A 23,104-nucleotide genomic window follows, 5' to 3' on the forward strand; every position below is an offset into this window, starting at 1 on the left:
AGACTCCGAGCACCCGCTGATGAAATGGGAGAGGGAAATGCAGAGGAAATGATCCGGGCGGTGCTGATGAGTGAAGGAAGAAATTAAATAAAGACAGTCCGAGGTAAGATTTCCACTGAACTAAATCCCGGGGGTGAGACAGCAGAACCATGTAAGATCCCACTCACTCCCCCACGTTTTTCTGCGATCAAAACGCTTGTATTTTGGCACTTCGCCAAATTGTTTAATCGACAGGGACTGCGATAACCTCGAGTGTTTTACAGCCATTAACAAATCTGTTAAATCTCATCGGATTAGCTTTATGACCACTGAAAGGGAGTTCACTCTCCTAGTGTGTGATTCTAAGAGACATCTAGAAAACCCGTCCTCACACACAGCAGTTTGCAATGCTGTTCATAAGGACTGTAGATTCACAGCATAGACCTGAAATTCCCCTTGTTCCCAGAGATGCTCTGCCAAGGTATTAAAAGGGTGCAAATATTCCGCAGGGCTGTAGATCCTCAAACGGGAGTTCTTGCCTGCTCAATAGGGATTTATTATGTGTGTTCCCTTTCCTAGGTTTCAGTTTATGATGCCTCCATCTAAGGAACTGATCTACAGGATCAGGGGAGCTGGTGTGGGAAGGACTCAGCACCTGGGCACTCCGAGTAGAGCATCTGAACAGGTGAATTCATAAGGAAATGTTATATTAATATTATAATGAACAAATCCCAAGTCCGTGCCATCAAACAACTTGGATCCTATCTTGAGGATCTGTTTGGAAGCTGGGGGTCAGGAAAAGAGATGGACAGGTAGGCTTCTGTCTCTCTTGCCTTAGGGCACACCTGCGAGCACCCCAGCAGCTGGGCGGGCTCCAGGGACAAACCAAGCCCTCTGTGGAACCCTCCAGCTCTCCGGAGGGGTCTTCTACACCAGGTCTGATCCCAAACTCACTGCAGTCCTTTGGGAGACTCGCACGGGGCTTTTTGCCAAGTCCCCAGCCAGTCAACTGGTTCCTAAAAAAGAGTCTGCCGGCCTCTATCAGAGATCCAGCCCCCCCCAAGAGGGGCAGGTTTGGCTCCTGACATATCCCTGAAGCATCTCAGGTCTCTGGGACCCTGATAAATGCTGAGCCCTCTTCAAAGTCTGGCCCCAGAGCAACATTTTGCAAATTCACAAAGAACTTCGTGCCTTTCCCAAATGTTGTCTCTGGGGCCTTGGAGTTCTCCAGATATGCTCTTTTTCCTATCTATTTTGCATTAAATTTTGCTTTGCTCCTCTGATGAAAGGCTTTCAGAAAGGTGTCTTTTTGTTATTGTGGCTGAAGCAGATTTCAGTTTGTCGTTACCTAAAGCCATCTCTGCATCATTGCTTCAGGCAAATCAGCCTGGATTTTATCCCAATTTTAGGTTTTAATCTGTTGCCACCAGATATACATATATAAATATAGATTTATATAATACAATATGTATTTGTATATATCATATATCATATATTATATATGCACATTAGGTATTATATTTATTCATATATGCTTATATACATATACATACCTTTTTGCTCCCCACTGCAGTTTTTACAATCATATTGAGTTTGCAGGATTGTCACACAGGGCCCTGGGCAGAGTTAACGTCCATGAACTATCCACCCTCCCGGAAGGGCTGACCTGTGCTCTCTGCACTGAAAAGCAGCTCCTGCTTTTCTTGATGCGTCCTCCCTGGCCCAGCGCTTTTTCTTTTTTAACCCCAAATAATTTTTCAAAGCAGCCTCCTGGCTGGGAGTGCTGAGTGCTGGCCTTCGCTAGGGCTGGCTGGGATGCAGAGACCCAGGCTTGACCCCATCTCTGGTCCTCAGGCCAAGCTGGGCCCATCTTTGGGTGAATTCATTTCAGGCTGAACTTTGTGTGAACCTGGGCCTGAGGGGAAGGGAACCCGGCAGAGCAAGGCTGACGAAGGCAAGTTCTGAGCAAACCCATCAGCCTGAGTAAATATTGAACAAGTCCATATGAAGGCTGGGGTTGAAATGGAGCTGTCAGACCAGTGTAAACTGACAGGATAGGTGAGGCCTCTGAAGAGCAAGGAAACATTTTGTACACTCACTTCTGCAATTGTTCTTCCACCCCAGCCCTCTGCCCCCAGACCTCATCTCACCTGCCTAAGAGAGCAAAGCAGCCCTGAAGCTGGTCAGCGCTGAAATATCTGTGTTGGTGAAAGCGAATGGCTGGGAACAGATGGAGGGGTGAGGGGACTGCACTGTGGGGTGGCCCTTTCAGTGGAAGTGAGAAGGAGATTACAGCTGAGGTCAGACATGTAGCAGTGGATCAGACGGGCCCCCGACTTAAATCCAGGTGACCTCAACAGCAGCAGCCCTGCAAAATAAATATGCTATATATTTGCTATAAATACAAATGAAATGCATTACTTATAAATATATAGAATCTATATAAATGTACACACATATTTATATGCCCAGCTCCCAGGACCTAGCGGTAATGTGCTCCCGAGGCAGCGCAGCAGGGGTCAAAGCTGCCCGGGGACAGGGAAGGGCTGTCCAGACTGCACTCCCCAGCAGGCCCTGGGATCTGGGGACAGCGGCACTTATCCCAGCACTTGCCACGGCTGCAGGTCCTTTGCCTGGTTCTCCAGGTATGAGGGACGCTTAAAAGACGTACTCACATCAAAAATGCTGAGAAAACTTATAAGGCTTGAAAATCCCTCCTATTTTACCTGATTTAGAGTGTATCAACTCCCTTGGAAATGTTAGCGCTTAAGCAGGTGTATGGGCACCATGCAGCCTCGGGTGCCACTTGCAGAAGTTGGATCAAACTGTTGCTCGGTTCTGACTTGCTGCTGGTGCAATGAAAACGTCTTTCCTCTGTCCTGCTCTGGTTTTGCTGGGTGCGGAGCCGGGGAAGAGGTGGTTCTTTTCTGATTTTGTTGTGTGAAAATGTTTGGAGAAACCCGGAAGGTTTCGACCCTTCTTCTCCACTTCAAGGCATCAAAGGCTCCTAGGGGCTGGGAAGAGCCAAACCCGCCTATAATAGAGTTACTGAGGGGAGTTTTTGTCCCCGGACAGAGACCCCCGGGAACGCTTCACACCTTCAGTGCAAAGAGGCTCCAGGAGCAGAGTTAATAGCAGCCGGCAAAGTGGAGTTGAAAGTAAGGAAGTCCTCAGGATACTATTATCTTTTTTTTTAATAGAATGTCCTCTTCTGAGATCAAAAGGGTCTCACATTGTGAGAACAAATGCTTTAGGGAGAGGAGAAACATTTCTCACCAAGGGGTAAGGAACAGATGGCCCGGGAGTATCTGCCACGCCAGGGCAGAGCGCCGGGCGCTCTCCCCGGGTCTCCGCTCTGGGAGCGGAGCCAGAGGAGCGGGGCTGCGCGGCTTCCCCGCACCGTCCCCTCCTCCCGCACAGGGACCACAGCTCCGGCACGGCGACTGCCATTAATAATTTACACCGTTACTTTTCTTTAACTGGGAATTCCCCCTTCCTTTGGGATATTAAAGGACTAAATCTCCATTAAGACGTTGCTTTGTGTGTGAATGTACGGGGGGACTTGGCTAATTTTCCTGCTCATGAAATATGCAGTACTAGGGACCAACAGACAGATAGACTTGCAGATATGGGTGTATAAAGGATTACGAATAGCCACGTTGTTGTGCATCATATATATAAAATAAAGGCATTTAGGTAGACCTCATATTTGGGGAGGTGTCTGATAACGTCCAACTATGGAGATAGGGCTGAATATAGATAGAAAGAGGCTTAGGCATGTAGGTCTGCAGAGACACGTGTGTGCTTCTTTCGGTGTGGTCTATTCCAATGTGCTTTGGTGAGGAGTGTGCGGTCACGTCATGTATGGCTATATAGGTACCTGCACGGTAGCGAAGTAGCAGCCCCCGCTCTTGAGCTGCTTCTCGGAGTGTGGAGCGGCCACGTGTGTCCCTCGCTGCTTCCCAGGAGCATCTGTTACCGGCCGAGGGACCCCCAGCTGGGCTTGTCCTGGCTTGGCCTTTCCAGCCGGCTCCTGCTTCACAGCAGTGAGTTTCGGGCTCTTGAGACAAAAGGGAGCGTGAGAAACTCGGGGGGGGGGGAGATTAGCTGTGTGCGGTGAGCGTTGTTAAAGAAACGCGGCTTGGCAGCGACGGGGGCAAAGGGAGCGGTGAGGGGAGGCCTGGAGGGGGCTACATATGTAAGGGCGCAGCGGCACAGTCTCTGCGGACTCTTCCGGAGACTCCCTTTGAGTTTCAAATGGGCCCTCGAGGGCCTTTGTTGTGCCCGACACACTGACACATCAGTAACCTCCTTTTTGTCCTTTCCTTTCCGCTCGGCTCTTCCCCGTGTGCTGGACAGGGCCCGGCCGGCCCGAGAGGGTTCGCGTCCCTCCTCACCTGGCTCCGGCGGCGAGCGGGGCTCCTGCCCCCTCGGAGCCTGCGTTAGGGCTCGCCGAGGTCCGAAGTCATAGGCGGGGAAGAAAATCTTCGCGGTGGAAACCCACGAGCTTTCGAAGAGCACCCCCCTGTTTCAGTGAGACAGTTCAAATCAAATAAGTTCAACCAAACCTTCAACCACATTGGTTCAACGAATAGGTTAAACGAAGCTGACTCACCCCAGCAGGTTATAAAGTCAATCTGGCTGCCTTTGCTTCTTTTTTCTTTTTTTTCCCCCTCTCTCTCTCCTGACGTTTTGCAAACTGTTAGTGTAACAAAATCCTCTTTTCACCTTCCCCCCCCCCCTTTTCTCTTATCTCTGGACTAATTGGACACTCAAAATCTTTCCTTTCGAGTCAGGGAAGTATATTACCTAGCGGAAGATTGTATCGCTGGGGGAAGAGCGATGCTCTGTCGCCCGGGGGCCTTCAGAGGAGCCGGTCTGGGGCTGAGCCCGGGCCGTGCGGCGCTGCGGGGCAGGGCGGCCGGACCCCCTTGCCGTTGTAGCAGGTACTTTGCTCATTCCTGGCCCCACGCACGCCCCCACCAAAAAGGTTTGCAAATTTGACGAAGCCAGAACAATAGTTTCTCCTGGCAGCCCCTCTGTTTACTTGTTTAGAAATCCCAGAGGCGTTTCGAGGTAAAAAGGTCAGAGCTATATCCGGACTGCCTCCCTCTTCCCTCCCCACTCTGCGGAGTATCCGCCTGGCAGCAGAAAGGCTCTGGCCCCCTTTGCGCTGGGAATAGCTGCTGTGGGCCCCAGGCTCGAGTCCTTTCACGAACTGTTCTGGTCCGTTACTTGCACTCTGGAAAACACCCATTCTCCCTTCAGGGGTTATCTTGGGAATCTTACGGGAGAAAACTAATTCACGCTTCATTTTGGTTCTGCATTGGATCAACTTTACAGAACTGTTCCTTGTCATTCAGAAACTCGCATTTCCCCTATCCCGGACCCCAAGTTCGTTCCAGTTAATGCTGTTTCACTACAGCAGCTTTGCTTCCGTGCCGGGAACAGTTACACTGCGGATGAGGATGATGTTCTGGTCACCTCAGGCCTCTTTACACTCTGCATTATAACATAACTCCACGTTAGGAGCGGCACATTTCTACCTGCTGCCGTCTGGGCTTTGCGCTGCCTCCGCAGCGGAGGCGAGAGCGGAGCCCAATCCTGCCGCTGCCGGTGCCAGGGAGCTTCGGGGGACATCGCGGGAAGCAGGATCGGGCGCTTTGCACGGGAGCTTTGGCAACAGCCGGAGGCTTTTCCTTCCTCCTCCTCCCTCCGTCCCCGGGCCCCCCCCCCTCCCCGTCCCGCACATTTCCCCGGACCTGAGATATTTCCATTTCTCTCAGAGCCGAGAGGACTTGCATGTGGAAAAAGTAAACTTTATTAGACTGAGGTAGTTTCATTTCAAAGTACAGAGCACGGGGAAGGGACCGGAGGGGAAACGGGAGAATCCGATTAAGAAATCGCTAGTTTTTCCTCGATGTCGTTTTTTTCTTTAAAGCACTTTTAACGAAAGTTTCCGTGGTTTTCATTTCGTTCTACGCTAAAGTTTCTCGTGGGGAAGGGAAACAATTAACCATGGTTAAATAATGTTTTTATCGGACTCCGATAAGCCTAAGGGGAGGGGGGGAGGGATACAAGGAACCGTGCTACTTCGTTTCAAGACTTCAGGCTATCGAGACATACAATAAATACCAGTCAGTCCATCAGTGTCTGGGGGGAGCCAAGAGCTGCTGTCCCACTCCACAGCCTTGTTCCCCTGCACATTCACACCTCGTACGACAACGACCGTTGCCCAAAGTACCCCGAGGTCAGCCTTCCCCTAATCTCGTTTTCTCTGATAGCACAACCCTCTCTCCCCCAGGACTAGTAACAATCATAGTCGAAGAGCGTGCAGAACCCTGTAAAGCAGTAATAGTGCAAAATGGTAGAAGAGAGTTGCATTTCTGCTTTGTGTTTGTTTGTGTCTTTCCAGAGGCTTCTAGCATTTTGGATACATCAGATCTCATTCCAAGATATACAAAGAGTAAATAAAAGAGAAACAAAAAATCCTCAAAACTTTTTACACTCTCGTGGGGAGGAAAAAATACATCAAATGTAGGATTCTTGCAGACAAAAGTCATTGTGCACATTTTAAAAACGGGGGAGAACTAAATTCGTTTTAAAGTTTCTGTAGTTGAAAGTGCAGTTCCTATCGGGGAGGGAGAAGGGAAAGGGAGAGGGAAAAACGTCCCTGAGACAAATGGCTATTGCTAAGAATATATGAGGACACGGCTGCTCCTTTGGAGTCCAGTGTTTTACAGAGGGTCTATAAATTAAGAGAGAGAAATGCAAGCAGGAGAATTAATATCACACGTGTGGTGGCGACTCTAGCCAAAGGGGCTGCTCGGAGGGGACGCGTGTCCTGCTTCTGCGTGGGTGGATGTGCCCGCTCTGCTGTGCGTGTGTGTGGACGGGGCTGTGCGTGGGAAGCGCGTGTTCGTGCGTGTGTGTCTGTTCGGGGCTGCCAGGAGCAGCTGCCCCGCCAGAGCAGGCCGGGTTGATCGCTGTGCCCCTGGAGGGACGTGTTTCAGGAAGACACCGAGCTGGGGGAGGCCTCAGGTGAGGTGCAGTTGGACTGATCCGATGCTTCGTTTGCTTCCTTCGCAGACCTGGAAGCAGCAGCCGGGGCTAGACCTTCCTTTTCCCTCTTCTTCTGCTTCATCCGCCTGTTCTGGAACCAGATCTTCACCTGGGTTTCGTTGAGCTCCAGAGTAGCAGCGATCTCCACCCTTCGGGCCCGGGTGAGATACTTGTTAAAGTGAAACTCTTTCTCCAGCTCCGTCAGCTGCTTGGTAGTGAAGTTGGTGCGGATGGTGTTGGGTTGGCCCAGCAGTCCGTACTCCGACACTTTAGCTGTTAACGAGCAAACACCAACAGGGCAGGAGTAGCCAAAGCAATTCCCTAGCTGGGCAGGGGACACTGTGGGTGTCGGACCAAGCGGGCTCCCCCCCGCTCCCCTAGTTTCCGGGGCATTTGGTCCCTCCACCACCCGCAGCTTGGTCCTCTCTCCCGGAGCCTGAGCTATCCCTGGCTTCCCAGCCCAGGGATATCACCTCGAGGGACAGATAGCCCCGGGCTCTGCCAAGCTGCCCTCTTCCCTTGCAACCATTCCCCCGTGTTCCCTGCAAACTTCCAGGAAACTTGAACGTGCGTGGGAAGGAGTGGAAGGGAGGGCGAGGGCCATGATGGGGGGAGGAGAGAAGACTGAGCTTTAAGGAAGACTGTAGGGAAGGAAGTTGAACAATAGGGGAGATGGAAGCCACAACTGTGGAAGAAGCAGGAAGCCTGGAGCGTTTCCTATTCCGAGCTGAGTTTAAATCTCATTGGGGCCTGCGGGAAACTGAGCTCAGGGACCCTCTATCAGATGCGTCTGGAATGCCTCTAGCTGGCTTTTCTGCAGCACAGGGTTGGTGTTTAAATATAAACGAATCCGTGTTCCCTGGAAGATGAGCCTTGAGTACCAGCCCCAGGGAAGGCAATCCTTACTAGCAGGGCTGCACAGCTGCCCCCCGTCTCTCTACTCCCTCCCCCGGAGGGGACCCATCCCCGCAAAGCTCTGCGCTCGCCAGACTCACCTGTCTTGGGCGGGTTCCTCTTCACTTTCATCCAGTCGAAGGTCTGCGTGGCGCTGGAGTTGGGGCATGGCTCAGAGGGACACGCGGGGTCTTTGTCCTCGTTTAGAGAAGGCGAAAGATTGCTGTAAACCGCGGGCAAATAGCTGGGCTGCTCCTGCCCGTAAAGGTGCTGCTGGTACTGCCCAGCGGCGGCCACCGCCCCGCAGTAGCCCTCTGCCAGGGAGCTGAGGGTGGATCCCGCGCTGGCGGAGTAGCCCGGCGCTTGGAAGTACGCGCCCTCCGCGTCCTGCTGGCCGAGGTAGAGCTGGTGATGCCCGTAGCCGGGGCTGCAGGTCTGGGCTGGGTACCCGGCGGCCGGGGCAGCGCCCGCGAAGGGGCCGGCGCGCCCGGAGGAGGGCGGGTGGTAGCCGGGGCTCTGCTGGGGCAGATGGGCAGCGGCGGCCGCGCTCCCTCCTACGCCAAAGCGCCCGTCGCCGTTAAAAGTGTCACTGGCAGGGCTACCTGAGCAAGAGGGGAAGGAAGGGGAGCTCTGCTCTAAATGGTGGTAGGCGCCCGTCCCACGGTTACAAATTGCATACTCTAAGAAGGAGTTCATCCTAGTATTGTCCATCTGCCACTGATGGAGGAGGGTCAGCCTGTTTTGGGGGGGATTCCGCCTGCCCTACAACCTTTAGATAGTATGTCAAAGCTGTAAAACTTCCTTCCATGCATCGCTAGCCCTCGAAGCCCGGAGCCTTCGGCAGGGTTTGGACTGGGGGCTGGGGCGGGGGCCACGTGGTCCGCCCCGAGCCCAATGAGCGAGGGGCTCCTGAAGTTTGTCAGATATCTGAGCTCATCCATCAAGGCCCTGACATTTGCATGACAAAGGGGTTTCAATCAAACCCTGCCCATCAATCTGATAACAACACGAATACGTCAAAATCTTTCCTCAAAGACTTTAAAAGAGAGAAGGGAGGTGGGGTGCGGGGAGGTGGAGGGGAACAGGGGACTGGGGGAAGAATTACAATTATCCACGACTGTTTTAAGTGCTAAAAAAGCCTCCAAGTTATACGATCAACCAGTTTCATCAGAACTTCCCCTTCCCCCAACTTAAAAAGGCTTTTTCCCCAATCCTAGCTCCATCTGAAAAAAAATAAAAAAAATAGAGAAGGATATAGGGAGATGTTTTTTCCCAACTACAAAAAGATGTCCTTTTCTTCATTTCGAAACTTTCCCTGTAAAGTGGCTTGAACATGTCTGGAGTTCTCTGGGCTGAGAAGTCTACAAAAAGCTCCTAATTAAAAAAAACACCCCATGTGTTTTAATTTTGCCACACCAGCTTTGTGTCTAGAGCCAGTGTGGGTAAAAGCAATGTAATTAAATCAATATTCTAATGAGGCGATGAAATAAAGTTAGGAACACAGAATGTCTTTTGTTGAAGAAATACCATACACAGCTTAGTCATAGGAAGAATGGAACTAAAAATTGTCTGTGTGTCTATCAACTTACGTATCTTTTTATCCATCCACTCATCCATGCACCTATCTATGTATTTACTATTGAAAACAAGAGATGTTTTTAAGGGCTTTAACTAATGCTCGAACCTTAAGCTCTGCTTTTCAGTTACAAACCTGGTGATCTTTTCCTGAATCTATTGTGAGACTGTAATTTTCCTCTAGCAGAGTCCAGCTGATGAGTAGGTGAAAAGACACTGACTTCAGGCCGGCCACTCCGCTGCTCATAGAATGGAAACATAGGTAGGCAACATTTATTTACTTGTTAGTGGAGGGGAGACAAGAGCACCCAACAATATGACGCCCACAGTCATTTGTTACTTGTCAGAATATTTACTGGTTACTCAGCCTTTAAGAAGAACCAGGAGGGTTTCTTTTTTCAGGCCAAAAGTTCACTTTGAAAGGCATAAACACATTCTCTAGTTCAGGGTTTTGGCTGATGCAACACGTTGGGGTAACATTTGTTAAGAAACTGCAATCCAGGCAGCCATGGCATCAACCCTCCTCCCGCCTTTAAATCCCCGACAGAGAAGAAGTGAGTTTTAGCCAGCTACATTTCTCATCCTTCAATAAAAAGAATAAGGAGAAAACTATTGCCAGTGCTTCATGGCTATTTATTCATTTATTCTGTGGACTCTGCTGATGCTGAGATATTCAAGAAGCAAATATTTTAGGTTACAAACGCTCTCTGAAACTCACTGCAGCCTTTTTTGCATAAAACAACTGAAAGTGATTATAAAGATTCAAGGCAACTATCATGTCATTCTCCTTGTAAGAGAAATCGGTTTCTAATTTGATTCCAGGAGTGCTTTTTATATTATGTTGCATTCATGTTTAAATTGAATGTATTATATTTAAACGATGCTTACAATAGATGATTTATGGATTTAAAATGAAAAAAGAAAAGGATAGATGTTTATTTCAACCTTGAACCAATTGTTTTGTATTGTCTGATAATTTTCCACCATGATCTCACTCTAGCGTTACATTAAGGGGATGCTTTATGTCATTAAAATACAGCTGTCTTCTGGAGTTTCAAAATTAGCTCCAAGAGAGCTCACTACTGCAGAGTTATGGAGGCAAAAGTTTTGCTATTAAACTTTCCTCAGTGAATCCTAAGCCAAACCTTAGACCCGAGACACTTTTGAGATAAAAACAGAGTTTCTTTGGTAGCCAGATAAATCTGACAGGATGCGACAGGATGCGACCAACATTCTAGCCATGAAATACATGAAATATTCGGACCCGAGGGGAGGATGAAATACGGTCCTTGCACTCCTGGGAACTGTTCCAAATCCTAGCTTATTCGGGGAAAGTGAAGGTATTGGTGAAACGGGGACGTGAAAGTGAAGATGCCGGTGAGATGGGCATGCGTGGAGGTGAAGTCTCCTTGGCAGAGGCTTTTCCTTCCCGCTGTGGAGGTAACTGATCACGAAAAATGGGCTGCGAGCTGATTTCCTCCCAGCAAGGGGACGCTGCGTCGCCGGCGCCGGTAGCCGCTCGCCATCTGCTCCTCTCCGCCGGGCGAGGCCCCTCACTCCCTACCTGCTGGCGGCAGCCAAGGCAGCAGAAAGCCTGGGCACGTTTCGGGGGGGAACGGCAGGGTGAAAGGTGCTGGGTTCCCCCCGCGCCCCGGCTCTGCCTTGCGCGGGGCAGGGAGATGCCAGGGGGCCAAGCCGGCAGCGCGGGGACTCCGCGGGGCGCCGCGGCCCGGGGCTACCGGCGGCCGTAGCTCCGCGCCCGGCGCTGCCGGGCCTTCCCGGCGGAGCGGGCGGAGGCGCCCGCGGTTCGGCCCCAACCGCGCTCGGCGCCCGGCTGCTCTCCCAGAACAAAGTGCTTGGCCTGCGGCTGCTGCGCCGTATTTTCAAAAGCCCCAGCGCTAACGTGCGTGCAGGCTGCCCTTGGGAATCGCTCTTCTAAATTTCGTTCTTAGCTCCTTTCCGTGGATACGATATAAAATTGCTGCTGTTATTATTATTGTTTTTAATTCCCCTTGTGGAAACGAAATGAGACCCATTTTCGGTACAGACCTTCAGAACCTGCAGGAGAAGGAAATATCAGATAATTGGTAACCAATCTCCTGGTAAACCTAGTTCTGTTATTTACATATTTATTCCTTTAAAACACCCGTTATGGCCAGCTGAGAGGGGAGGTGGTCAAAACAACAGAAGGTGTAAGTGGAGATTCTCAGATTCACAGACCTCTGTCCTCCCTCTCTCCTCCTCCCTGAAAATATTTAATTAGCCATTACCCTTTCATTATATTTATTGCTTAATTTTCACTTATTTATTGTGGGAGACAGTAGCGTTAGTAATTGTTCCTACCCCCTAAAGCTCAAAAGGCGCCGTTTTGGGAATGATGTTGTCTTTCACTCAACGAGATTAAAATAAAATATCTGGAGACAGCTGAAAATAAAGGCGAGTGGGGAATTTTTAGCTCTTTGGTTCCTGGGAAAAGAATGTGTGCTGGCCAGGAGACTGGTAGGTTGGTCAATGAGAGGAAGAGGAAATTACTTTGTTGCTTGCTGGGTCAGATTTCTTGCATGGCACTAAGTGTCTAACACTCCCCAGAAAAGAGCTGCTTTCCTGAGCTTGGTTTCCTATTCCCCATGAGCTAATGCTGGGCTGCAGGCCTAATGCACTTCAGGAGTTATCAGCCTAAAACCCAGGCATTATGTGATGAGCAGATAGAAATGGGGGGGGGGGGGGACCGGCAGAATACGCGTTTTTTCTGCCTGGCTGCCGGCACCGCGGGGCTGGTGCAGGCGGGAGCGCTCCTTCCGCCCCAAACGCACCCGTGCGCCTCGGCTGCTCCGTCTTCCCCGAGGCAGGGGCGGCCGAACATGTGCCCTAACGAAACCTGGGCAGTTCAGCAGCTGTCATTCTTCTGATGCATTTCCCGGGGGAAAGCACCCGCTCGCTCTCACTGTTAAAGTAGCAGGGATGCTGCTTTTGGCCCTCTAGAGAAAACCACGCCTTTATTCCAACTCTCTCCAGTCACGCTGAAGACATCTTTATAAAGTAAACATTTTGCTGAGAGTGAATTCTCCCTTTTAGAGACATAAAATAGCTCCATGAAACTCGGTGCTGCAGCATGCTGAGGGGAGGGAAAGGGGAGCTTTCGCCCTTTCCTAAGCGATGGCTTGTTTGCCTTGAAACAACTTGCTTGACATGTAGGATAGGGTCCCTCGGAAGATGGTTTGTGGGAACACCTCTTGTAGCAAATCTTCATGCGAGACAGGTCGGGGAGCTTTCTGTGCAGGAGACACAGAAGAAATTAAGCATTTCCAAAGGCTCCAGAGCGCTCAGAGTCTTCAGATGTTTCATTTTGCAGTTAAATATAACTCTCTGCAGAGAAAGTTTGTGTCATGCGTACGAAACGTCACTTCTGGCTCCTCGCAGGGTGATTTATAAGTAGCACTGCTGACGCTTGGGATGTGTGTTTGGCTGTGGACTTCGTTATCGCCAAAAAGGATTTGTCCTCAGAAATTGTCAGAGAAGTTTACAGTCCCGGCATATGTCCTGGTTAAATCATAGCCTCCTATGTTTGTGTATATTTGAGTCTAAAAATTGAAGGGAGAAAATGAAATAATAATACAGAAAAAGGCTTCAGAGCTTGTGAGTCCAAAGAAATGCTGAAGGAATCCTTTTAATGAGTTATAGGCATCGGGCTATCTCCGAGCTGAAGAATAAATAAGAGACAATTAAGATAAGATGTAATTCTTATCTGCGGTGCTCAGGAGCAGGGCGAGCACAGGGCCGGCGGCTCGGCCAGCCCGTGGCGTTCCCGAGGGGGCCCGGCTCAGGGTGAGCACCGGCAGTGGCGGCAGCTCTGGCACGACGTCGTGCTGAGACGTTTCCTCGCAGCTTTCCGCGGGGGCAGCGGCCCAGCTGGGGAGCACGGAGCCCTTCGGCTTTGGGCGCCCGGGTCAATTCGTGTAACTCCCTGGACGAAGCTTGACTTTTCAGCAGTGATCGGGAGAAAGGAGAGCCCGCAGGGAAGCGGAGGCGGTCCGCAGGTGGTCAGCATCCTCGCGGAGGGGATGAGAAGCCCGCTTAGGCAGGGAGGGAGAAATTAGTTTTGAGATGTCGGATTCCCGACGCACACCGTGAGTGGAAAGTTTGGATGAGAAATGCCCGTTTCTGTATTTCTCCCTTTTTGGGGTGGCAAAACCCCCTCAACTCCAACCTCCTCCAGCGCCGAAAGATCAAACTCCTCCTCCAATGGCTTTGGGGAACCTGTCCCGTTTGCTCTGGGAAACCTGTCCTGTATGTACCGACTGTTTCTCCGAGTGAGAGTTGTGGGGGGGGGGGGGGGTTGGTGCTGTGGTCCCAAGGCAGGGATGCGTCTGTGTGTGTAAGTCGAGTCGTCACGCTAATTAGCTTCATTAAGCCTTTCTACTCGGGTGAGAGTGGAGAGGACAGATCTGTATCTGCTGCCTGTGCAGCAGCGAGCCCGCTCCCGCAGCGGGCAGGCCCCGTGCGCCCCGCGGCCCCGGCGGAGGCCTCGGCCTCTCCCAGGGCAGCTCGCCGGGCCGCCCGGCGGGGCGCCGTGCCCGGGCCGCTGAGACCCGGGCTTGGAGCCGGGCCCCGGCAGCTCCGGGGTGCAGACGGCCGGGACTGACCCCGGAGTGTCTCGCCCTCGGTGAAACCTCTTTGGATTTCAGTCAGGTCCGTACAGCTATCAGCACCTGGCAAGTCCGGGGTGGGCTAGTTCCTCCTAAAGCCGCCCTTTAATTAATTAAATTTAATAAAGGCATGATTTTATTAACATCTTCATTAATATTGCTAATATTAGTAGGTCAGCATGATTAATATTAACTAGTAGTATTTTAAATACTATCCCCCTGGCCTTGAGAACTAGATTCAGCTGGGACTACAGAGCAAATTGCAGCATTTCTGAAAGTAGTTACTCCGGACAGGACACTGTAATTTCCTCTTCACTGTATACAGAGAGGAAGAAAACAAACGGCAAAGCTGCGATGGAGGAGGGAGGTGCGAGGACGGGGCGCAGGAGGAAGCCTCCTCTCCCAGCTCCTTTCTTTGATGATGATGGAGCATTAAGAGTGTTCATCAAGCTCCGCTCACTCAGGACTGGGATGCGGTAGTGACAGAAAAGGATGCTACAACACTGTTGAGAAAAGGGTCAATAGAAATTCAGAAATATTCCCGGCAAGCCAGAGTCTGGCATCGGCAGCTCAGGAGGAAAGTGGTGGTGATTTCCCAAGAGAAGTTAACTCTTCCCATCTCACACTTTACTGGATCAAGTCCTGCTACACTCTCTCGTCCACGTTTTCTTCGGAGGTTTGCTGCTTTGAGCCTTCCCATGGCTGTAATGGTTTAGTTCAACATCTTCAGGGCCTCAAGTAGCTCTTTAGCAAACATATCCCCAGACTAGATCAGCACAAGATAAATATTACTTTAGCATCCTTACAACACGTGCGAGCATATCTCGTTTGCATATTTCTAGGTTAATAATCGTGAGGCAATTGCAGTGTTTTGACAACGATCAAGAGCTGAATATGCTTAATATGCTTAATATATGCCCTCCAGTTGCACAGAACAGAAGGGCAGGGTTGCAAATATGCATTCTCCATTTGTTTGACATTTTGAAGAAGGTAAAGAATGGCTGAACTAATGGCGAAATCTTACAGTCATTCAATAATTTAGATTTTATTGAATATTCCCCTTCTTTCCTCCGACATTTCAGTCTTGCTAATTAGGACAAATAAGAAGGGGCCTGCTGTTAGCAAGGATAATAACTGGCGAGGTTCCATTTATTAAGTCACTTTCCGTGGGTGTAGAATTGATCTGTGGCTGTGACTGGCATGCTTTCTAGACCTGCAGCAACTTTGAGAAGTCATTATGATCTGCAGAAGGGCCCTTGTTAGAGATTTGTATTGATAAGATGTCAGGGTTTACGGTGGTGAATTCGTGGAAAGCCCTTCCCCGCCCCCGCCCCACCCCGCGCTCCCCTCCGCGGAGGGCGCAGCCGGGGCTGGCGGCGCAGCGCCGCCCTCCCGGCCGTGCCCGGGGGGGCCGCAGCGGGAGACGTTCCGGTTCCCCCCCGTTCGCCTCTCCCTTCCCCTCCTCCCTTCCACGCGGAAAGGGCGTGTGTGTTTGTGGAAATCCGCTGCAAGATTGATCTGCTAAGAGAGAGATGTATGTTTTTAAGGTGAATAAGAAGCTCTCCTCTCTTGAGAGGCGAATGGGAAGTGCAAATAGTGCAAATACATGATACCTCCCCTCACCCCCCCCCCCAAAAAAAAAAAGCGGAATGGCTGCTGCCCTGGGGACGGGGCAGGGCAGTGCGCGTGGGAGCGCGGAGCAAGCGCGGGGCGCGCAGCGGCGGCTCCGCAGCCCAGGCGCTTGGCGTGGGCTAGCTCCGACCATCTGATTCCCGGCTCCTGCCATTCCCCAACAAGCCTGTATTCAGGATTGCGAGGGGGAGGAGGCGAGAGGGGAAATATGTAAAGCACTGGAACAAATGGCGCTTTGATAGACAACGTCTGGCAGTGCCAACGCTGTCGCTGAGTACGTTCCAGAAGCTGGAGATATTAAATAAACTTAAAGATAATGAATAGCCTTCTGTGGTACGTGGGGTGTGCACGGGTTTCTCTCCCTCCGCGTGGCTGCAGGACTTTCAGCGCGCAGAGGAGTCAGTACAAGAGGGCAGCACAAGCGGTGCGATGGGGGAGGGACGTGGTGACTCCCACGCTAGGATGCGAATGCAACTCGGCTGAACTCAGTGTAAACTATGCACTAGACGCTTCCTTTTATTTATGCGAAGGTGTTAAGTAATGTTCACTTGAATATTTTGATTGCAGTCTACTTCGATTTTCAATATAAACCTAGTCCTTCCCGGAGTGAGATGTTAGCAGGTTTGAAACGTCTGCTCGTTTAGCAGGGGCGCGAAATAGGCTGGTGACATTGTTAAGAATAAAAAGGTGGCTGTAAAATCAACCCCCCTTTGTTACAGCGGGGAGAGATATTCCAGATCTTCGAATAGCAATTTCGAAAACATCTGTCGAGGGCTTTCTTTATGTTGTTTTATTTCTTTTCACAGTCTGAAGTAGAAAGAAAGGCTGGGTCTGAGGCTCTTAATGGGAAATAAAAATACTGGGCGACCACGCGGAAGTTTCCCAGACTCCACGCTTTTCCTGGTGATTCTGGTGGGAGGATGACACCACCCAAGCACACTGCCAAGCACGAAAATAAACGAAACGGCTCCTCAGTTCTCCGCGAGGAGAGATCGCGGCCCCCGAGGAAGCCCCCGCAAAGACTTCCCCGCCTGGCGGCAGCCCCTGCCCGGGAGCCGGGCGGACGGCGGGGCCTCGCCGCCCCCTCCGCCGGCCCTGAAGGAAGGGGCTGCCGTGCCGCCGCTGCCCGGGGCTGCGCGGAGCTGCGCGGTCCCTCTCCGCGCCCCGCCGCGGCTCCTTGCGCCATTTCAAGGCCGCCTCGGCGCCCCCCGGCCGCTCGCCCCTGCGCCACGCCGCCCCCCCCGCCCCTTCCCGGCTCGCCTTTGCGTGCTACTTTCACACAAACCCCATTTGAACGCCTCCCAAATTTCTGCTGTGTCTGAGGAAACACCAATGACTTAGCAAAGACGTAATATGATTTATTTTTGGTGTCACGGCGATTGATTCTTGCGCTGACCCCTTTTCATTCATAAGCCTCCCCACCCCCTCTCCCTCGCCTTTCCTCTTTGATATATGAGTTTAGTATTTAAAATTACATGTTGGAAGAAAGCTTTCGTAAAGGGACCCGTGAGCCGGGACAGAGCAGCACAAATTGCCATGGAAGGAAACCACAGATTTATTAGGCCAGGGGTTTTCTGGTTTGCACTACTGACGAGCGAGAGAGCGAGAAAGAGAGGAAAGAGAAAAGGCCTCTCTCAGGCTGATCTCTTGCCCCTCTTTATAGCGTTCATTTACTGACTAAAATGCTGGCACACACCACCCTCCCAGGGTGGATTTTTTGCACCTACCCCACAACCACCCTTTCACTTTTCCGTCTTTTTTTTTTTTGTAGTCCGAGGCGTTTTAAACGCTACCACTTGCAACGTTGCCTGTATGTATTTGTTGCTGCGAGAGCTGAGAGGAGGAGGAGGAGTGGGCTGAAGGCAAGACGCAGCGTGCGCCTTTCGGGGCCGGGCTGGGGGGACTCAGGGAGGGGGAGCGCCGCAACCCCCCGCGGCAGCGCGGGGAGCGGGACGTGCGTGGGGCCCACGCAGCCCGCGCCCGTGATCCAGCGCCTTCCCACCTCGCTGGCTTTGTATTTGCTTTCGATCTTGTTTCATCCGGCGATTTCTTTCCAAGCGCAGGAGGGTTTTTTTTAGTTACAAAAATATAACAACAATTGTTAAAATTGGAAGCAAATGTCCTGCTTTGATTTATTTTTTTTTAACAAGCTGAAGGAAAATGCAGACAGAATTGAATACAGCAAATACTTCTGACTAAGCCTCTTGAAATGGTAGTTGGGAGCAATTTCTTTTGTCTCCTCTCTCAATACACACAAACAGATGATTAGGGCATCAGATTACTCCAAAGCAGGAAAGAGGAAGGCGGATAATTTAGGCGAAAAAAAAGAACGTTTTCGAATTAAATATATAGTAATTAGTAACACACGTTCTTGATTTTATAAAGACATTTATTTACGCTATGAAAATAATGTACAATAAATAATTTGCCATTTACTATTAAAGGATTTGAATAAATAGTCTACCTCTAAAACTTAAAAAGAGGAAAGAAATTTCCTCTTTTTTTATTTTATTAAGAAATCTAAAAGTCTCATTCTGATTCCTGAGAAATTCACTTGAAGGATTTACAAATGTTTTCTCTTGGGATGATATCTCTGATGTGCATGAGGACTATTGGGTGCTTTCTTTAAAAATAAATAAGACAAAAGAACTATAATTGAATACCTGAATTTAGTAACAATTAGGGTTTTCCTTTATGTGAATTTGTTAGAATAAATATTGGGAGGGTGATTCGGGTCCCACGGTATGAAGAGTTTTAAAAGAAAATGTCTGTGGGACGGGGTGGGCTGAAGGAATGAATAATGGCTTGGGCTGCGTTTTTGGGGTGCCCCCCCCCGAAGGAGACTGGGGGCAGCTGGCTGGGGCGCGGGAGGGGGTTGTGCGTGCGTTGCCTGGAAGGGGCAGGAACGGAGAGGCGAGTGGCGAGTGGCGATTGCTACTGGAAATTTAAATGTTGCAAATCTATAGTACAAAGTGCGCTTGTAAAAAAGTCCAGGTCCTCCTCGGAGAAGTGGACGGGGCTCTCCAAGGAGCCCTGGAGGCTGGAGGAAAGCCCCTCCGAGAGCTGCAGGCAGGGATCTGCCGAGAAGACGCTCAGCTCTGGCAGCAAAGGCGAGTGCTGGCCCTCGGGGTAGGCACCGTCCGCGGGGCCGCCCGCGCCGCCCGGCTCCTCCGCGGCCGCCCGCGCCGCCCCGGCCGCGCCGTACCGCGGGCTGCCGGGCTCCGCGCTGCCCCGCTTTTTGGTGTGGAGAGGCCCCCGCGGGTCCGGAGCTCGGCCGAAAGGGGGGCTCTCCTCAGCCTCGTCCGCGGGGTCGCTGCCCTCGTCCAGGTTGGGGTAGGCGAGGTCCCCGTCGGGGGGCTCCTTGTGCTGGGTTTGCCTCTTGTGTTTCATGCGCCGGTTCTGGAACCAGACCTTGACTTGCCTCTCGGTGAGGTCGAGCAGAGCCGCGATCTCGACCCGCCGGGGCCTGCAGAGGTATTTGTTGAAGTGGAATTCCTTCTCCAGCTCCAGGAGCTGCGTGTTGGTGTAGGCTGTCCGGAGCCTCCTCGAGCCGCTGGTGTCGGCGAGCCCCTGGATGTCTTAAACACACAGAAAACCGCACATTGCAAAGAGAGGGAGCGGGGGCAAATGCGGTGATGGATGGTCTGGATCCATCCCCTCCCCGCTGCGGGCTGGGCACAGCCGTGCCCGCACTAACGAGCTTGGCATGGGGGTGGGGGAGGAACTTTTAAGCCGCTACAAGAGAAAATAAATCTTAATTGAGCTCTTCCCACTGGGGAAGGGAGATTGGAAATCACCCTCCAGTCCCCTTACCGCAGGGAGGAGAAAGGATTTTGCTCCCTGGCCTCTGCTTTTAGAGATTTTTCCTCTCTACCCCCTTCACGGACAAGGGGAATTTCGACCCACTCCTTACTGTTTTTTTGCCAATAGTTTAGGAACTGACGCTGCTGAGCTTTGATTTCATTATTCCTGTATTATCTGGCCAATGAGCTCTGGTTTCCGCCCTTCTCCCGCGTTAGCGTTTACCTGAACGATGCTAATAAAATACTGAATTCTGCCTTAAATATTTTGTCCCGGGGAAAGGATGGTCCCTGTCCAGGACTGCTGAACTTCCTCGCCAAGAGGCATCTTGGAAAGGGCATATTGCTTTGTGGGGGAGAAGGGGAATGTGGGGCTGTATTTATTTTATTTTGTAATTGGGAACTGGCTCTCCACAATGTGTTGAATGCTGAGAGTCCTGCTCTCGCTCTTTTTCCCTCCTAATCTTGCTCACAACAGCCTCAGCGTTTCCCCAGCCGTCTTTCTTTCCCCCCTTTGCTCTTCTTTCTTTTTTCCCCCGTAGGCTGCAAAAAAATCCAGATCTGGGAGGGAAAGTCGAGAAAATGGATCTCTGCCTCAGCTGCCAGTTCCTCCCGCGGTAGCTAATAAAGAGTCCGACTCCCCCGGAAATCTTTCTGTTTGGTTTCACAGAAGTTGCAGCAATTTGCTCTTTTATTTGCGGGGGGGGGGGGAGGCAGGAGAATTATCACCCCCACACACACCCGGCTGGGTATATTGCTGCGGTGTCTTTTATTGCATGACACAGTTTCGGGGGAGGCGCGGGGCAAAGTCGGGGGGGGGGGCTGGGGTAGGGCTGCTGGTGGGGCGGGGGGGAATTGTTTATTATTCGGATCCTCTCCGATTTCGGCAAACACCCCTCACCCCCTCATTATACGAACCTGCAGGAGATCCTGCGGCAGGCACCGGCACCGAGGAAGATGATGGGGGGGAAGAGGAGGAAGAAGAGGATGGAGCCTGGGTAGCTTTCTTGGACGATTTCTTCTCCTTCATCCAGGGGAATTCCGCTGCCAAGGGGCCGGGCTGTACCGGAGGCTGGGGTTGGAGCAGGCCATGAGATGCTCTTTTTTGGCTCCTCGGTCTTGCCTGGCTGCTGGAACAAGGATTCAGGCTGAGGACGGTTTGCTCAAAAGGAGGAGGAATTAATGTCGAGTCCTTGATTGATGAAGTTTGAAATGTCTCCAGGACAGCGGGAAGAGACGTCAGGCACTCTGCGAGCGAAGGCTGGCTATTTATAAACCCGATCTCCCTCTCAAATTCAAAATTCATGGCTTTTCCAGGGCCCGGGTTTAAAAAGCGGGAGGGGGGGAGGGAGGAGGAGGGGAAAAGGGAGAGAAATCTGAGGGCCTCAGTTTTTATGGCAGTGATGATGATGGTTCTCGGGCTTTTTATAATTGTTATATTGCTGATAATACAGGCGTATGGGGACCTTGCTCTATTAAACTCGAGACTGGGGCGAAATTGCAGCCAATTCCTGGTCACGTGGACACCCCCGGCCAATGGCAGGCGGGGCCTGGTGGCAAACAGAAAGCATTATTTTCTTTAATTGATTAAAAAAAAGAAGCGAGAGAAGATCCCCAGGAAAAGCATCCTTTCCCCCCACCCTAATCCCTCCTCGGCGGGCCGCGGGCTGCGCTGTGTCTGGGCCGGCGGGGTGCGGGCAGGCGGCCGCTGCCTGGTGCTGCCTGCCTTCCCTCTGCTGCCTTCCCTGCCTGTGCTGCCTGTCTGCGTGTTTTCCTCTGCTGCCTTCCCTGCCTGTGCTGCCTGTCTGCGTGTTTTCCTCTGCTGCCTTCCCTGCCCTGCGCTGCCTGCGCTGCCTCCCTGCCCGCCTCCCCTGCGCTGCCTGCCCGCCGGGAGGCTCCACGGGCGGAGGCGCTCACTGAGCTCCTGGAAGCCTGAACCCACGGGGGGGAATCGGGCGTGGGAAAAGGGGCTTTTCCCCTCGGGGGTCCGCCTGCAGCCGGCGAAAGGGCAGCCTAAACCCCGGGCGAGCAGGGATCTCGGGTCTGGCGACAGAAGCTAGGGCTGAGTATGTGTATTTACGTATTATATAGAGACGTTGCAGAGCTTGAAAAGTTCAGGCCAGCAGGAGAGTTTGGTTCGGAGTTTTGTTTCTGAGTCTGGATATGAAGCACTTATGAAATCAAGTGAGCTTTCAAGTCAAGTTTAGTTAGATCGGCCTGATTTGCCTTGTTAAATTACTTTTAAAGAAACAGAGCATAATCCTTCTGCTTCTAAAGTGAGCTTTAATGGGCCCTTTACACTTTTCTTCAAGGCCAAACATGTTTTAAGGTCACGGATATCTTTGAAATCACATTTCTTCCTTCCCATCTTCTTCCCCCCTTTCCCCTCGCCAATAAACAGCTCCACTTCCAGAGTTTACAAAATAAATAAATAAAATGAAAAGTCATTTCCCAGGAAGATTTTTTTTTCTTTTAAAGTGGCCGGGTCCACACAAACCAAAAAAAAGAGAGAAACAATCAATCTTTTTCTCGAAAGACTTTTGACAGGTCGGCCTAACTCAGCAAATAATTTTGGCTTTTGCTAAAGAGTTACTTAAAATAAGATGGGTTCAAAAAGTTTAAACCACAGCCCTGAATTCATGAAGTCTAGAAAATCTAAATTTCTAGGGGAAAAAAAAACTCTTTGCTATAAAAAGGAAATTCAGTTGGTTCTTAGTTTATTTGTTCAAGCTCCATTTCTCCCATTTTGCAGCAGAGAAGGACTGGCAGACGGCATTCACGCAGGGAGAACCCTAGAAACTTTTGTCAGTTAAAGCATCTGTGTGGGTGGTAAGGGTTTCAGAGAAACACATAATAAATCTAAAGCTAAACCGGAGGCCGAAATGCAGTTTAGCAAAGGGGTGAAGAAAATTAAAAAAAAATTGCAAAATGCAGTCGATTGGGGGCTTTAAAGATTGGTAGAATTTCCCCAAATATTTCGTATCCGACGATTTACATTTGTGCTAATCGAAATAATCATAAACTTACTCAGTACCGGCAGATCAGGACTGATGTCAAAATTAACGGTTGCGTTTCCGATCATTTTTTCTTGTCCGCATTAAAGAGGCTTTTTTGGTTTCAGGCTTTGCCATTAACCGTTTTTCAGGCTTTGCCATTAGCATTTGCCATTTAGTCGCGGCTCTTTGAGGGACACTGCGGGCCGCCGGCGAGCCGGGATCCAGGGAAATAAACTGGGAAGCGAACGGAACCGGGAAACTCTTTCTAGCCACTCCCGATTGCTTTCGCTGGTTTTGCTAACACCAAAAGTTGCGAACAAAACACCCTCTTGGGGAAAGAGGGCTTTTTTCCCACACATCACGCGGAGCGATGAGGAGGGAAAAATTCTTCCTACTCAAGGGGAAGGACATGACCTCGTAAAAAGAAATTCGCATGTTTAGTAAACGACAGAGAGAAATGCAGTAATCATATTTTAAGATGAAATCAGGCCTGCTTCTTTAATGCCGTTGCGCAAATTAA

The 23,104-nt window shown here is 50.9% G+C and overlaps 2 protein-coding genes and 2 long non-coding RNA genes across 4 annotated transcripts; 2 read left to right on the top strand and 2 right to left on the bottom strand.

Annotated features, from left to right (window-relative positions):
* The first annotated feature begins 13 nt into the window (after positions 1-13).
* Positions 14-7,148, top strand: LOC136994366 (uncharacterized). Its single transcript, XR_010886480.1, has 3 exons — positions 14-103; positions 559-664; positions 7,069-7,148. It is a non-coding gene; the product is annotated as an uncharacterized lncRNA (long non-coding RNA).
* On the bottom strand, positions 6,989-8,646 carry HOXB1 (homeobox B1). The gene is made up of 2 exons (XM_067311842.1): positions 8,037-8,646; positions 6,989-7,314 (listed from the first exon to the last, which is right to left on the bottom strand). Exons 1-2 carry the CDS (start codon positions 8,644-8,646, stop codon positions 6,989-6,991), a joined length of 936 nt encoding a protein of 311 aa, XP_067167943.1.
* LOC136994367 (uncharacterized) lies at positions 7,141-20,394 on the top strand. The gene is made up of 3 exons (XR_010886481.1): positions 7,141-7,202; positions 9,695-9,772; positions 20,131-20,394. It is a non-coding gene; the product is annotated as an uncharacterized lncRNA (long non-coding RNA).
* HOXB2 (homeobox B2) lies at positions 17,887-22,056 on the bottom strand. The gene is made up of 2 exons (XM_067311841.1): positions 20,507-22,056; positions 17,887-19,366 (listed from the first exon to the last, which is right to left on the bottom strand). Exons 1-2 carry the CDS (start codon positions 20,892-20,894, stop codon positions 18,723-18,725), a joined length of 1,032 nt encoding a protein of 343 aa, XP_067167942.1. The 5' UTR covers positions 20,895-22,056; the 3' UTR covers positions 17,887-18,722.
* Between the last annotated feature and the right edge of the window lie 1,048 nt (positions 22,057-23,104).

Source organism: Apteryx mantelli, chromosome 28 (assembly GCF_036417845.1).
Source record: "Apteryx mantelli isolate bAptMan1 chromosome 28, bAptMan1.hap1, whole genome shotgun sequence".
NCBI classification, from domain to species: Eukaryota; Metazoa; Chordata; class Aves; order Apterygiformes; family Apterygidae; genus Apteryx; species Apteryx mantelli.